The 14,009-nt window shown below is 43.5% G+C and overlaps 1 protein-coding gene across 3 annotated transcripts in view; it reads right to left on the reverse strand.

The window, feature by feature from the left end:
* The window catches only part of Gripap1 (GRIP1 associated protein 1), a 51,416-nt gene that overhangs the window by 22,676 nt on the left and 14,731 nt on the right, over positions 1 to 14,009 (reverse strand). For 2 of the 3 annotated variants that reach the window (XM_004670085.2, XM_045140673.1), the window contains 7 exons: positions 13,807 to 13,854; positions 13,101 to 13,132; positions 12,964 to 13,011; positions 12,730 to 12,829; positions 11,057 to 11,134; positions 10,707 to 10,799; positions 8,369 to 8,503 (listed from right to left, as the gene is read on the reverse strand). In XM_004670085.2, the coding sequence (XP_004670142.1) occupies positions 8,369 to 8,503; positions 10,707 to 10,799; positions 11,057 to 11,134; positions 12,730 to 12,829; positions 12,964 to 13,011; positions 13,101 to 13,132; positions 13,807 to 13,854 (534 nt within the window). The remainder of the gene's footprint in view (positions 1 to 8,368; positions 8,504 to 10,706; positions 10,800 to 11,056; positions 11,135 to 12,729; positions 12,830 to 12,963; positions 13,012 to 13,100; positions 13,133 to 13,806; positions 13,855 to 14,009) is intronic. The other variant, XM_045140672.1, reaches the window with a different exon arrangement.

The following is a 14,009-nucleotide window of genomic DNA, read 5'->3' on the forward strand; positions in this document are numbered from 1 at the left end:
GGGTGGCCTTGAACTCACAGCTATCCTCCTACTTCTGCCTTCCAAGTGCTGGAATTAAAGGCGTGCACCACCATGCCCAGCTGTTTGCATTAAAAAAAATATTTTAAGAAAGAGAGAGAAACAGAGAGAGAGAGAGAGAGAGAGAGAGAGAGAGAGAGCACACCAGGGTCTCTAGCAGCTGAAAACAAACTCCAGACACATGTGCTCCCTTGTGCATCTGCTTTACATGGGTCCTAGAGAATCAAACCTGGATCCTTTGGCTTTGCAAGCAAGTGCTTTAATCGCTAAGCCCTGCAATTTAAAAACTAAACTTTTATTGGGCTGGAGAGAATGCTTAGTGGTTAAGGCAGTTACATGTGAAGCCTAAGGACCCAGGTTTGATTCCCCAGTACCCATGTAAGCCAGATGCACAAGGTGGTACATGAGTCTGGAGTTCATTTGCAGCAGCTAGAGGTGCTGGCACAGCCATTCTCTCCTCCCCACTTCTGTCAAATAAATAAATAAAAATTTTAAAAAATTAGGGTTGGAGTGATGGCTTAGTGGTTAAGGTGCTTGCCTGCAAAGCCAAAGAACACATGTTTGAGTCTCCAGGTCCTACATCAGCCAGACACATAGTGATACAATGTTGCACATGCGCACAGGGGGTGCACAAGTCTGGAGTTTGTTTACAGCAGCTGTAGGTCCTGGCGTGCCCATTCTCTCTCTCTCCCTCCCTTCCTCTTCTTCTCGCTTGCTTCCTCTTCCCCCCATGTCAAATAAATAAATAAATAAAATTATTTTAAAATATTTATTATTTATTTATTTGACAGAGAGAGAGAGAGATAACATGCCAGGCCCACTTGCTGCTGCAGATGCTTAAAAAGCAAGCACCTTCAACTGATGGGCCATCTCCCCATCTCTTTTTTAGGGAGGGGGGCACTACGATGCCCAGGCTGGCCTTGATTTCTGAACCTAAGCAATCATTCTTGAATCTCAGTAGGTGAGACTACAGGTATATTCCTCTGTGCCCAGCTTAGTTGATTAATTTGTGTATAGAACCAGTGACTATAATTTGGGTCTTAAGTTTATTATTATGATTTTTTTTCTGTTTTGTTTTGAATATAACTTGGGTCTTTTATTTTATTTTTTAATTAATTATTTTATTTATTTGGGAGAGAGAGAGAGAGGGAAAGAGCCAGATAGAGGGAGAGAGAAAATGGGCATGCCAGGGCCTTCAACTGCTGTAAACAAACTCCAGATGCATGTGCATTTGGCTTATGTGGGTCCTGAAGATTGAACCTGGGTCTTTTGGCTTCACAGGCAAACGACTTAACCACTAAGCAATCTCTTCAGCCCTCTTTTATTTTTTATTATGCTCTTTTTTCTGTTTTGTTTTGTTTTTGAGACAGACTTTCACTCTAGCCCTGAGTTGGAACTCACTCTGTAGCTGGAGGCTGGTCTCAAACTCATGGAGATCCTTTTACCTCATTCCCCTGCCCCCAAGTGCTAGGACTAAAGCCATGAACTACTATCCAGCTCAATTTTTTTTGTGTGTGTGAGTGTGTATGATGTTGTTGTTTAAAGTATTTAATTTTATTTGTTGTTGTTTTTTCAAGGCAGGGTCTCACTCTAGCTCAGGCTGACTTGGAATTCACTATGTAGTCTTCAGGTGGCCTCAAACTCAGCTGTTCTACCTCTGCCTCCCAAGTGCTGGGATTAAAGGTGTGTGCCACCATGCCCAGCTATTTTTTAAAAAAATATTTTATTTATTTATTTGAAAGAAAGAGACAGAGGAAGAGGCAGATAGAGAGAAAGAATGGGCATGCCAGGGCTTCCAGCCGCTGCAAATGAACTCCAAACTCACCTGCCACTTTATGCCTCTGGCTTATATGGGCTCTAGGGAATCAAACCTGGATCCTTTGGCTTCACAGGTAAGCACCTTCATCATTAAGCCATCTATCCAGCCCTCAATTTTTTAAAAATTATTTTTGGTGAAGGGGCTGGGGAAATGGTTTAGTGGTTAAAGCATTTGCCTATGAAGCCTAATGACCTGGGCTCGATTCCCCAGGACCCATGTAAACCAGGTGCCCAAGGGGATGAATGCATCTGGAGTTTGTTTGCAATGGCTTAGGTTCTGGCATGCCCATTCTCTCTAGCTGCCTCTTCCCCCACTCTCAAATAAATAAAATAAAATAAATAAAAATTATTTTTGATGAGAAGTTCTCACTGTCACCAAGACTGGCCTCAAAGTCACAATCTTCCTCAGAGTCAAAAAATTTCCAAGTGTGGGCATGATTCACGACGCCCACCATGTTACATTCTTTTTTTTTTCCTTGAAGTAGGGTCTCACTGTAGCCCAATCTGACCAGGAACTCACTCTGTAGTCCCAGGCTAGCCTCAAACTCACAGTGATCTTCCTACCTCTGCTTCCTGAGTGCTGGGATGGGATTAAAGGTATGTACCACCATACCTGGCACTATGTTACATTCTTTTAAAAAAGGAGCATAATGGGCTGGAGAGATGGCTTAGTGGTTATGTAGTTTGCCTGCAAAGCCAAAGGAGCTCAGTTCAATTCTCTAGGACCCATGTAAGCCAGAGGCATAAAGTGGCGCATGAGTCTGGAGTTCACTTGCAGTGGCTGGAAGCCCTGGTATGCCCATTCTCTCTCTCTTTCTCTCTCTCTCTCTCTTTTAAATAAATAAAATATTTTTTTAAAAAAAAAATAGCCGGGCATGGTGGTGCACACCTATAATCCCAGCACTTGGGAAGCAGAGGTAGGAGAATTGTATCTGGAGTTCGTTTACAGTGGCTAGAGGCCCTGGTACACACATTCTCTCTCTCTCGCTCGCTCGCTCTCAAATAAATAAATATATTTTTTTAAAAAAGGAGTATAAGCCGGGCATGGTGGTGCATGCCTTTAATCCCAGCACTTGGGAGTCAGAGGTAGAAGTATCACCATGAGTTCAAGGCCACCCTGAGAGTACATCATGAATTCCAGGTCAGCCTGGGCTAGAGTGAGACCCTGCCTCAAAAAAGCATGAAGGTAAGATGATGACCAGTGGGGAAAAAGAAGGTGTTACTGAGAGGGGAGTCAGATAAAAGAGAGTAATTGAAGTTCAAAATATATTACATGCATGTATGAAAATGTCAAAAAATGGAAAAAAGAGTGCCAGGCATGGTGGCGCATGCCTTTAATCCCAGTACTTGGGAGGCAGAGGTAGAAGGATTGCCATGAGTTCGAGGCCACCCTGAAACTACATAGTGAATTCCAGGTCAGTCTGAGCTAGAGCAAGACCCTACCTCAGAAAAAGAAAAAATACGTCCTGGAGAGATGGCTTAGTGGTTAAGCGTTTGCCTGTGAAGTCTAAGGACCCCAGTTTGAGGCTCGATTCGCCATGACCCATGTGAGCCAGATGCACAAGGGGCCGCACGTGTCTGGGGTTCATTTGCAGTGGCCAGAAGCCCTGGGGCACCTACTTGCTCTCTCTGCCTCTTCCTCTCTCAGTCCATCGCTCTCAAATAAATAAATAAATAATAAAAACAAAAAAATTAAAAATGGATAAAAGAGCCAGGTGTGGTAGTGCTTGCCTTTAATCCCACCACTTGGGAAGCTGAGGTAGGACTGCCATGAGTTCGAGGCCACCCTGAGAATACATAGAGAATTCCAGGTCAGCCTGGGCTAGAGTGAGACCCTACCTCAAAAAGCCAAACAAAAAAAAAATGGCTAAAAGAAATGAAAATTAAAATTAAATACCTCACAGTTCTAAAAATACAGAGAAAGAAGTATGACCTTTGACTACTATTTCTTGTCCTCTTTCCTCCTTCCTTCCATATGCTACACAAACATGATGTTGAGAAAGCCTGTGTAACTATCCTAGAAGTTTGTGTCAAAGGTTGCAAAAACAGCAACAGAGAAAGAACTTAGGTCACTAGCAATTGGAAAGCCATTATTCAAGTCCGGTGTGATGGCTCCTAATAAAGGCAGCATTTAAGATAGTGAGGTAAGAGGAGCACCCATAAATCTGAAGCTAACTTGGGCTATATAGTGAGTACCAAGCCAGCCAATAACACATAGCAAGACACTGCATGTATGTGTGTGCAGAGTATGTGTGTAATGTGATATATAGTGTATGCACATGTGTATGTGGATACACGTACCCCATGCACATGTGTGCAGAGGCTAAAGGAGAACAGTGGGTGTCCTCTGGGTATTTATTGCCTTGAGATGAGGTCTCTCCCTCAAACTGAAGCTGCTGTCAGTGAGCCCCAGCAATAATCTGATCTCTGTCCCCCAGAGACTGGAAATCAGACCTGCATTGCCACACCTAGCTTTGCAAAAAAAAAAAAATAAATAATAAATAAATAAATAAATAACTAAATAAAATAAAATATATATATATATATATATATGTACATACATACATACATATATATGAATGAGAGAAAGAGGCAGATAGAGATAAAATGGGCATGACAGGGCCTCAAGCAACTGCAAACAAACTCCAGATATATGTGCCACTTTGTGCATCTGGCTTACGTGGGTACAGGGGAATCAAACCTGGGCCCTTCAGCTTTGTAGGCAAGTGCCTTACCCACTAAGCAATGGGATCTGGGGGTTCAAACAGGACAGTATCTGGGAGAGAGGCCTTCATGCTTAAGCAGTAAATGCTTTTAAAAGCTGAACTCTCCACAGCCTTTATTTTTTTCTTTTCAATACAGACTGTTACCCCATCGTCCTGGTTGGCCTTGAACTGGTGGCAATCCTCCTGTCATAGCTGCCTGAATGTTGGTGATACAGGTGTGTGCTGCTGTGCCCAGCTCCCTACTTGGAGATTTTTAGGAAATTGTTTGTGGGTTTTCTGTTTGTTTGTTTGAAGTAGGGTCTTGCTCTAGTCCAGGCTGAACTGGAATTCGCTATATAGTCTCAGGCTGGCCCCGAATTCACAGTGATTCTCTTACCTCTGCCCCCTGAGTGCTAAGGTATGCATGCATCACCATGCTAGGCTTAAAAACTTTAAAAATATTTATTTATTTATTTATGCATTCACATGTGCCAGGGTCTCTTGCCATTGCAAATGAATGCCCGTCCAGCTTTAAGTGGGTGGCTCGGGAATTGAACCCAGGTTGGCAGATGCCTTTAATCTTTAAGTACCTAACCCTCTACCCAGGTCCCCATTTGAAGTTTTACATGACAAAAAAACTAAACCTTTCTTTTTAAATTTTATTTTTATTTATTTATTTGAGAGCAACAGAGAGAGAAAGAGATACAGAGAGAGAGAGAGAAAGAGAGAGAGAGAGAGAGAGAGAGAGAGAGAGAGAGAGAGAGAGAGAGAATGGGTGCACCAGGGCTTCCAGCCACTGCCAAGGAACTCCAGACGCGTGCGCCCCCTTGTGCATCTGGCTAACGTGGGTCCTGGGGAATAGAGCCTTGAACTGAGATCCTTAGGCTTCACAGGTAAGTGCTTAACCACTATGCCAATCTCCAGCCCTCTTTTTATTTATTTTTGGGAAGTAGGGTTTCACTTTACCCAAGCTGATCTGGCACTCACTCTGTATTTCCAAGCTGGCCTTGAACTCACATTTATTTTTATTTATTACTATTATTATTTTTTTTTGGTTTTGGTTTTTCGACGTAGGGTCTCACTCTAGTTCAGGCTGACCTGGAATTCACCATGTAGTCTCAGGATGGCCTTGAACTCACGGTGATCCTCCTACCTCTGCCTCCCTAGTGCTAGGATTAAAGGTGTGTGCCACCATGCCCGGCGTAAATTAATATATTTATTGAGGGAAGTACAGAGCCAAGGAAAGGCGCCCACATGGCTAGAGATCCCCTGTGGAGGGCCTGGAAAAAGTATAGAAAGAAAAAAGAAATTTCAAGGAGCTCCTACCATGTGGAGAGCTGGAGAGTTGGAGGGGATAAAGAAGCCCATGTAGAGAAGGGCTAGGATCCCTACCGACTGGGCCTGGGCTGAGGCAGAGGGAAAAACTCACCCACAGCTGGAAGTTCTCAAGTGGTCAGAGAACCAGCCTTCCCCTTGCAAAGGTATTTATAACCTTAGGATGGTGGACTGTCTTCTGGCTCCTAAACCTTTTTTTTTTTTTTTTTTTTTTGTTTGTTTTTTGTTTTTTGAGGTAGGGTCTCACACTAGCTCAGGCTGACCTGGAATTCACTATGTAGTCTCAGGGTGGCCTCAAACTCATGGCGATCTTCCTACCTCTGCTTCCCAAGTGCTGGGATTAAGGGTATGCACCACCACACCTGACTCTAAACCTTTTTTTTTTTTTATTACAGTTATGTCCACACAAGCACTGCATGTAGATGGTTCTAAACCTTTTTTTTTTTTTTTTGAGAGACGAAGTCTCATATAATCCAGACTGGTCTCAAACTCACTATATAGCCAAGGATAACCTTGAACTTCTGACCTCCTGTCTCTGTCTCCAGAGTGCTGGGATTAAGCATCCAGTCTAGAGACTAAACCCAAGGCATTGGCTGGAAAGATGGTTTAGCAATTAAGGTGCTTGCCTACAACTCCAAAGGACCATGATTCAATTCTCCAGGGCCCACATAAGCCAGATGCACAAGGTGGTGCATGTGTCTGGAGTTCATCTGCAGTGGCTGGAGACCTTGGCACACCCATTCTCTCTCTCTCTCTCTGCCTCTTACTCTCTCTCAAATAAATAAATAAATAAATAAATAAATAAATAAATAAATAAATAAATAAACCCCAGGGCCTTGTGCATGCTAGGTAAGCACTCTACCAATTGAGCACCAGCCCTGAACTTTTTTCTTATTTAATCCAGTATTATTGTGGTTTCTCCAGATTGAACATTCCTAATCTGAAAAATCAAAACTCTGAAATGCTCCAAAATATGAAATGTCTTTTGTTTTGTATTTGTGTGTGCCATGTATGCACATGTATTTGCACATGTCCCATATGCACATGTCTGGAGGTCAGAGGAGGACTTCAGGTATCCTCCATCATTCTTCCACCCTATTTTGCTAAGAAAGAGATCTGGAGTTCACCATTTTTTGGTTACCCTGGCTGATCTTTAATTCTCCTATCTCTGCTCCTCTCAGTGTTGGGTTTACTGGCATGAACAGTACTCTTTGGCTTTTTACATGGGTGCTGGGAATCCTATTCAGATTCTTAAGTTTGCACAGCAAGCACTCATACTCACTGAGCCAGCTCCCAAGCCTTTCATTTTGTTTCAGACAGTTCATTGCTATAGAGCCATAGGTGGCCTGAGTATATAAACCCAGGTTGCTTCAAGTTTACAGCAAAACCCCTGTGTCGGCCACTCAAGTGCTGGAATTACAGGCATGCATGAGTATGTCCATCTTAAAATCTGAAATTTTGCTGGGCATGGTGGTTATAGGTGCTTGTGTGCAAACCCAGTTGGCCCAGGTTCAAATCTTCAGCACCTATATAAAACCAAACACAAAAGTGATGCAAACATCTGGCATTCATTTGCAGTGGCAAGAAACAGTGGTGTGAGCACGTGTGCCATATACACATACATGGGCACACACAAATAAATTATTTTAGCCTGAAAAAAAAAATTTGGGAGGGGGGAGCTGGAGAGATGGTTTAGTGGTTAAGGCACTTGCCTGTGAAGCCTAAGGACCCATCCCCAGTACCCACATAGAATCAGATTCACATGGTGGCACTTACATCTGGGGTTTGTTTGCAGTGGCTGTAGGCCCTGGCATGCCCATTCTCTCTTATTTGCCCCCCCCCCTCAAATAAATAAGTAAAAATAAAATATTTTTTTTTGTTTTTTTCAAGACATGGTCTCACTCTAGCCCAGGCTGACCTGGAATTCACTATGTAGTCTCAAGCTGGCCTTGAATTCACAGCCATCCTGTACCTCTGCCTCTGAGTGCTGGGATTAAAGGCATGTGCCATCATGCCCAGCTAATCTGAAAATTTTTGAGTATGGGCATAATGCTACAAATGGAAAATTCTATACCTAACCATGATAGAGCACACTCAAAAAGCAGGTGCACTAAAAACATTTAACAAAACTATCTCCAGGCTGTATGGATGAGGTGTGTTTGGATTTGATTCCCATCCCCAAGATATCTCATTAAGTGCATGGAAATACTCTCAAATGTGACAAAATCTGAAATTGAAACACTTCTGCTCATGAATATTTCATGATATTCAGAGATACCCTGTGTTATGGAATTAGAATAGAAATCCTAACTAACTGACAAGACTCATTCTTATACAAGGATAATGACTTGTAGATACTAGGGCAGACTAGGTTAGGAAGCCAGACAGATATTAGGTTTTCCTGATTCTAAAGTCTTCCTACAGTTCCTCAAGGGGACTTTACTGAGCTAGTCCTAAGGCACTACAAGATAGGACAGAGCCAAAGGTGTCACCTGGAGCTGCGAGTTGAGGTCGTCTTTCTGTCCCATGAGATCTTCATACTCAGCCTGCCGCTGCTGTAACTCAGCTGACAACTCAGTGGTCTGTTCCCGGAGCATATTCAGTTCTTGTGTCTTTGCTGTTTGGATCTGGAAAAGGTGGTGGTGATCAGAGAGAGGACGAGAGGGTCCCCAGAGCACAGAAACTCCCAGACCTCCCACTTTGAAGAGAAAGAATTATGAGAAAAACAGAAGAACAGAGACAGAAATAGAATGCTCATGCAGTGAAATATGGTAAAAGAACAGACCAATAGTATCTATGGATAAAGTTCACAGATACAAAGGGACCAGAAAGCAGCCAGAAATAAAAGAGCATTGATCCTATTTAGATGAAGCTACAGAATAAACAAATGGGGCTGGAGGAATGGCTTAGTGGTTAAGGCATTTGCCTACAAAGCCAAAGGATCCAGGTTCGATTCCCCAGGACCCACGTTAGCCAGATGCACAAGGGGGCGCATGCATCTGGAGTTCATTTGCAGTGGCTGGAGGCCCTGGTGCACCCATTCTCTCTCTCTCTCTCCCTCTTTCTCTGTCAAATAAATAAATTAAAATAAAATATTTTTTTAAAAGAAGAATAAACAAATGAATTTGTGTTGCTAAAGATCAGAATACAGGTAACTTCCAGGCAGCGCTGACTAGAAGGGTAAAGGAACTTTCTATATATTGTTCTGGGGGGTGGCTACATGGAGTTAGGAAGGAACATAGATAGGATTGACTTAAGATTATTTATTAAAATATTTTTTATTATTTATTGGCAAGAACAGAGAGAGGGAGAGAAAGGTGTGCCAGGGCCTCTTGCCACTGCAAATGAACTTCAGATGCATGTGCCACTTTGCGTATCTGGCTTTCTGTGGGTACTAGGGAATTGAACCCAGGCTATTAGGCTTTGTAAGCAAGTGCCTTTAACTGCTGAGCCATCTCTCTAGCCTAAGATTAATATATTTCATTCATTTTTCTTTTTCATTGTTTTAACATATATTTTGGGGGGTTCAAGGTAGGGTCTCCCTCTTACCCAGGCTGACCTAGAATTCACTATGTAGTCTCTGGGTGGCCTCAAACTCACAGCGATCCTCCTACCTCTACCTACTAATGGCTGGGATTAAAGGTATGTGCCACCATTGCAAAATTTTTTAAACATATATTTAATTAATTAATTAATTATTTATTTGAGAGAGAGTGAGTATGGGCATGCCAGGGCCTCCTGCCACTGTAAATATACTCCAGATGTGCCAGGCATAGTGGCACATGCCTCCCAGCACTTAGGAGGCAAAGGTACAAGGATTGCCATGACTTTGAGGCCAGCCTGAGACTACTTCCTCAATTCCAGGTCAGCCTAGGCTAGAGCAAGACCCTACCTTGAAAAACAAAGTAAAACAGAGCCGGGCGTGGTGGCACACACCTTTAATCCCAGCACTTGGGAGGCAGAGGTAGCAGGATCACTGTGAGTTTGAAGCCATCCCAAGACTCCATAGTGAATTCCAGGTCAGCCTTGAAAAATCAAAAAAAAAAAAAAAAAGAAAGAAAGAAAAAGTAAAAGAACAATAATAACTAAAAAAAAGAAAAAAACATTCCGGTGCTGGTGCACTCAGGAGGTTGAGATAGGTGAACTGCTCTGAGTTCGAGGCTAGCCTGAGTACATAGTGAATTCCCGGTCAGCCTGGGCTAGAGTAAGACCCTACCTCAAAAATAAAATAAAGATATTTCTTAAACTCAAAAAAAAAACCACTCCAGATGTATGTGCCATGTTGTGCATCTGGTTTTACAGGGGTACTGGGGACTTGAACTCAGGTTTTACAAGCAAGTGCTTTAGCCACTGAACCATCTTTCCAGCCCTTTATATCATTCTTTTTAAAAATCTTTTATTTTTATTTATTTATTTGAGAGAAGGAAAGAGGCAGAGTGAGTGTGTGTGTGTGTGAGAGAGAGAGAGAGAGAGAATGGGCATGCCAGGGCTTCCAGCCACTGCAAACGAACTCCAGATGCATGCGCTACCTTGTGCATCTGGCTTACGTGGGTGCTGGGAAATTGAACTGAAGTCCTTTGGCTTTGCAAGCAAGTGTTTTAACCACTAAGCCATCTCTCCAGACCTTTATTTCATTCTTTATTAGGTTAAAAAAAAAAAAAAACAAGATCACCAAAGAAGCAGAGATGGATGTCCAAGGAAAGAGGGCTAGAAGCCAATAGAAAGGAAAAAACAAAAACAGAAGTCAGACTGTGACCAGCTGTGGTTCAGAAGTAGAGGGAGATGAAGGAACTGGGGAGGGGTCAGCAAGAGCTCGGAGGTGTCATGTACCTGTTCCAGAGCAGCCAGGCTAGTCCTCAAGGCATTGTTTTCAGCCAACAGACCTTCCACTTGTTCTTGTGCATCTGCACTCTGGATAGATACCTGCCCCACCCCCAGGACAGGTGAGAGCAGGTCCAGAAAAAAGGAACAGGACCTACCCGCAGCCAAGAAAGAAAAGAGAAGAGACGAACAGACACACAGACCAGGACTAGAAAAAGTAACACCCCTTGGGCTTTATCTGACTATAAAGTTCCCACTCCATCTACACTTGATTTTAGTCAACAGGCCAAGAAGAAATTATCTAGTCGGTCTGTCTCCACCTTCAACCCTAGCTCCCAAGTCCACCAAGTACAACATACCTGATCTTGTAGTGCCCGTAATGCTGCTGCATGCTCCAGCCGTTCCCCCTGCCGCTGATCTCTTAGCTCTGCCAGGCTCTGTGGGACCCAGAAGTAAGTTAAGTCCTGTTCAAGACCTCACATATCCCTAGGTGCCCGTAACCAGAAGACTCTCTCTTTGACCACCTAAAATCATGTTCTCAGCTTCTGTGAGTTGCAGACTATCCATCAGAAATCTCAAGCTCACCCAAGACTCTAAGTCATTACTCAAACACATTCACTCCCTCTATTTGAGCTTCTAACCATCTCAGATACACCTAAATTCCCAGCCTTAGCTTCTGGGAAGAGGGGCTCATACTCACATGGATTCCAGCTTGGGAATACTATGATTTTCAGCCCCCAAGGATCTGAAATGAGTGCATCACCAAGGAACTACAGCTTTACCCATATTTTACATCTGAACCAGGGGTCTCAGGCTTACTAACCGTGTCCCAAGTCCCCAAGAAGATCAGATTCACAAAGACACCTAGTCCCAGACACTACAGAACTCAAACTCATACAACCTCCTAGTTTCCAGCTCTTGGGGAAGCTTCAAATTCACCTAACTCTGTTTCTCTGCTTTCCTCTCTAGATATCATCAGATCAAGCTCACTACTAGCTCCTGGAGGAAGGGGTCTTGATCTTACTCAGACTCCTGCTTTAGTTCTTGTGTTACAAACTTTTAGGGTTTGCTACCTTGATAAACTACCATATCCTCCATTCTAAGGGACCTCAGGCTCATCCTTTTTCCGAAGAGGCCCAAAGTCATACAACTTCCAATCCTCAGGAGCCACATACCCACCCAGACTTTTATTCCAGCCTCTGCGCGTCTCAAACTGATTACTTATTTATGTATTTATTTGAGAGTGACAGAGAGAGAGAGAGAGAGAGAGAGAGAGAGAGAGAGAGAGAGAGAGAGAGAGAATGGGTGCGCCAGAGCCTCTAGCCACTGCAAACAAACTCCAGATGCATTGCCACCTTATGCATCTGGCTTACGTGGGTCCTAGGGAATCGAGCCTCGAACTGTGGTCCTCAGGCTTCCCAGGCAAGCGCTTAACCACTAACCTATCTCTCTAGCCAAACTGATCACTTTTTGTTCACTGCCACCAAGGATCTCAGGATCACACATTCCACATGAACCTACTTCCTAAATATCATAGACCAAAATCAACTTCCCAAATCCTCAAGGTCTCAAATGTACTCTGCTCCCAATCCCAATGGTCCAACATTTCAACGTCTTGTATCTACCCAACCACCATGTCCTTGGCCTTTAGGACTCTCAAATGTATTGATACTCTACTCCTTAAACATCTCAACATTACCCAGTTTCCAGTGGGAAAGTTCTAGAGTTCAGATCCATTCCAATTCCTGGTTCCAGGCCCCACCAGCAATTCAGATTTATACAAATTTATGGCACATAATCCAATCCTCAGCCCCCCTGAGAGCTCTGATTCATATAGACTCCTACCCCAACTCTTAGGGCTCTCAGGTTTCTGAGTTCCCCCATCTTCCTAGCTCCTAGTGGGCCTATACTTAGAGGGTAGCTATATTTCTAGCACAGGAAATCTCTGACTCCCCAACCAGCCACCAAAGACCTCAGACCTCCCCAGAATGCCAGGTTTGATTCCCCACCCCAGAGGTCTTGGAATCTTCACCTGATTGACAGCCTCAAGCTCCTGTTGCAGCTTCTGGGTACGAGCCAACTGGGCTTTGAGATCAGCTTCCTTCTGTTGTTGTAATTCTTCAATCTTGTTCCTGGGGGTGATAAAAACGGGGCACATTAGGTATGGCTGGAGGCTCAATCTCCATCTCTGCCCCTGTAGTCTTTGGTCACTTCTGTTGTGCATAGGCCCTATTCTTCCACCAGTGCCTACAACCATGGTAGTTACCTGCTATCATTAAATAGTGTCTCCTTCTCTGTCTGTAGACGGCAAAAACTGGGCACAGAAAGACAGACATAGATGGGTCATTCCCACAAGTCCATTCCCTTCTATGTTCCCAAAACCCTTGGAAAAGAGAAGTGTACCTTTCCTGTTTCTTTTTCAGTTTTTCAGAGAGCTGGAACAGAGGGAGAAAGGAATACAGACAAGTGATCACAATGAGAATATTGATTAAAAATTTAAAAAAATCATAACAATTTGAGTCCTTTCCAGAAGTTAGGGTTTACTTATGTTATTCTATAGAATTCTCAGAACATCCTTGTGAAATGAGTACTTCCAATTTTACAAACAGGTAAGCCAAGTCTCAGAAGAGCTAAGTAATTTTGTTGCTTAGTTGGTCAGCAGCAACTATTATCTCCAGTGAGATGCTTTCAGTTCTAAAGGCCAGAATTTATGTTCATAAAGAGGCCAATGGCCACATCACAGAAGAGCTAGGCTAAGAGGCCCAGACAGCAGGATCATGACTGGCTGTCTTACCACTGGGCCTTCAGGTTCTAAGAGCCAGTAGTCTATAAATTCTTGGCTGAATGAGGGAGCAAAATTAAGAAGAAACAGAAGGGATGGGGCTTACCAAGTACAAAATAGAGAGGGACCGCATAGCCTATTCCACATTGAAAGCAATTTTGACCTGTGTGAGTCTCTCTGTACATAATCAAACTGAGACTCTTAAAAGAGGTACAATGCTGGTCACCCTGGACTAGAATGAGACCCTACCTCAGGAAAAAAAAAAAAAAAAAGAGGTACAATGCCTCTCTGCTCTGTCAAGAAAAAGCCAGGCGGCTATAGCCCCACCTTAGTAAGTTCTTCCTGTAGTCTAGAGGTTTCGGCCTGCTTTGAGCTCTGCAGGAAAGATAAGAGATGGGGTTCTTATCAGCAAGGATGAGGGAAGGTTTACACCTTCTCTTATCCTCCTGCCTCCCTCACTCCCACAGCCCATATGATGTCACAGACATCTCCGTGGGACCATTGGCTGAGGTACAGCATGTTCCTGCCTC

The sequence above is a fragment of the Jaculus jaculus genome, chromosome X (assembly GCF_020740685.1).
Source record: "Jaculus jaculus isolate mJacJac1 chromosome X, mJacJac1.mat.Y.cur, whole genome shotgun sequence".
NCBI lineage: Eukaryota > Metazoa > Chordata > Mammalia > Rodentia > Dipodidae > Jaculus > Jaculus jaculus.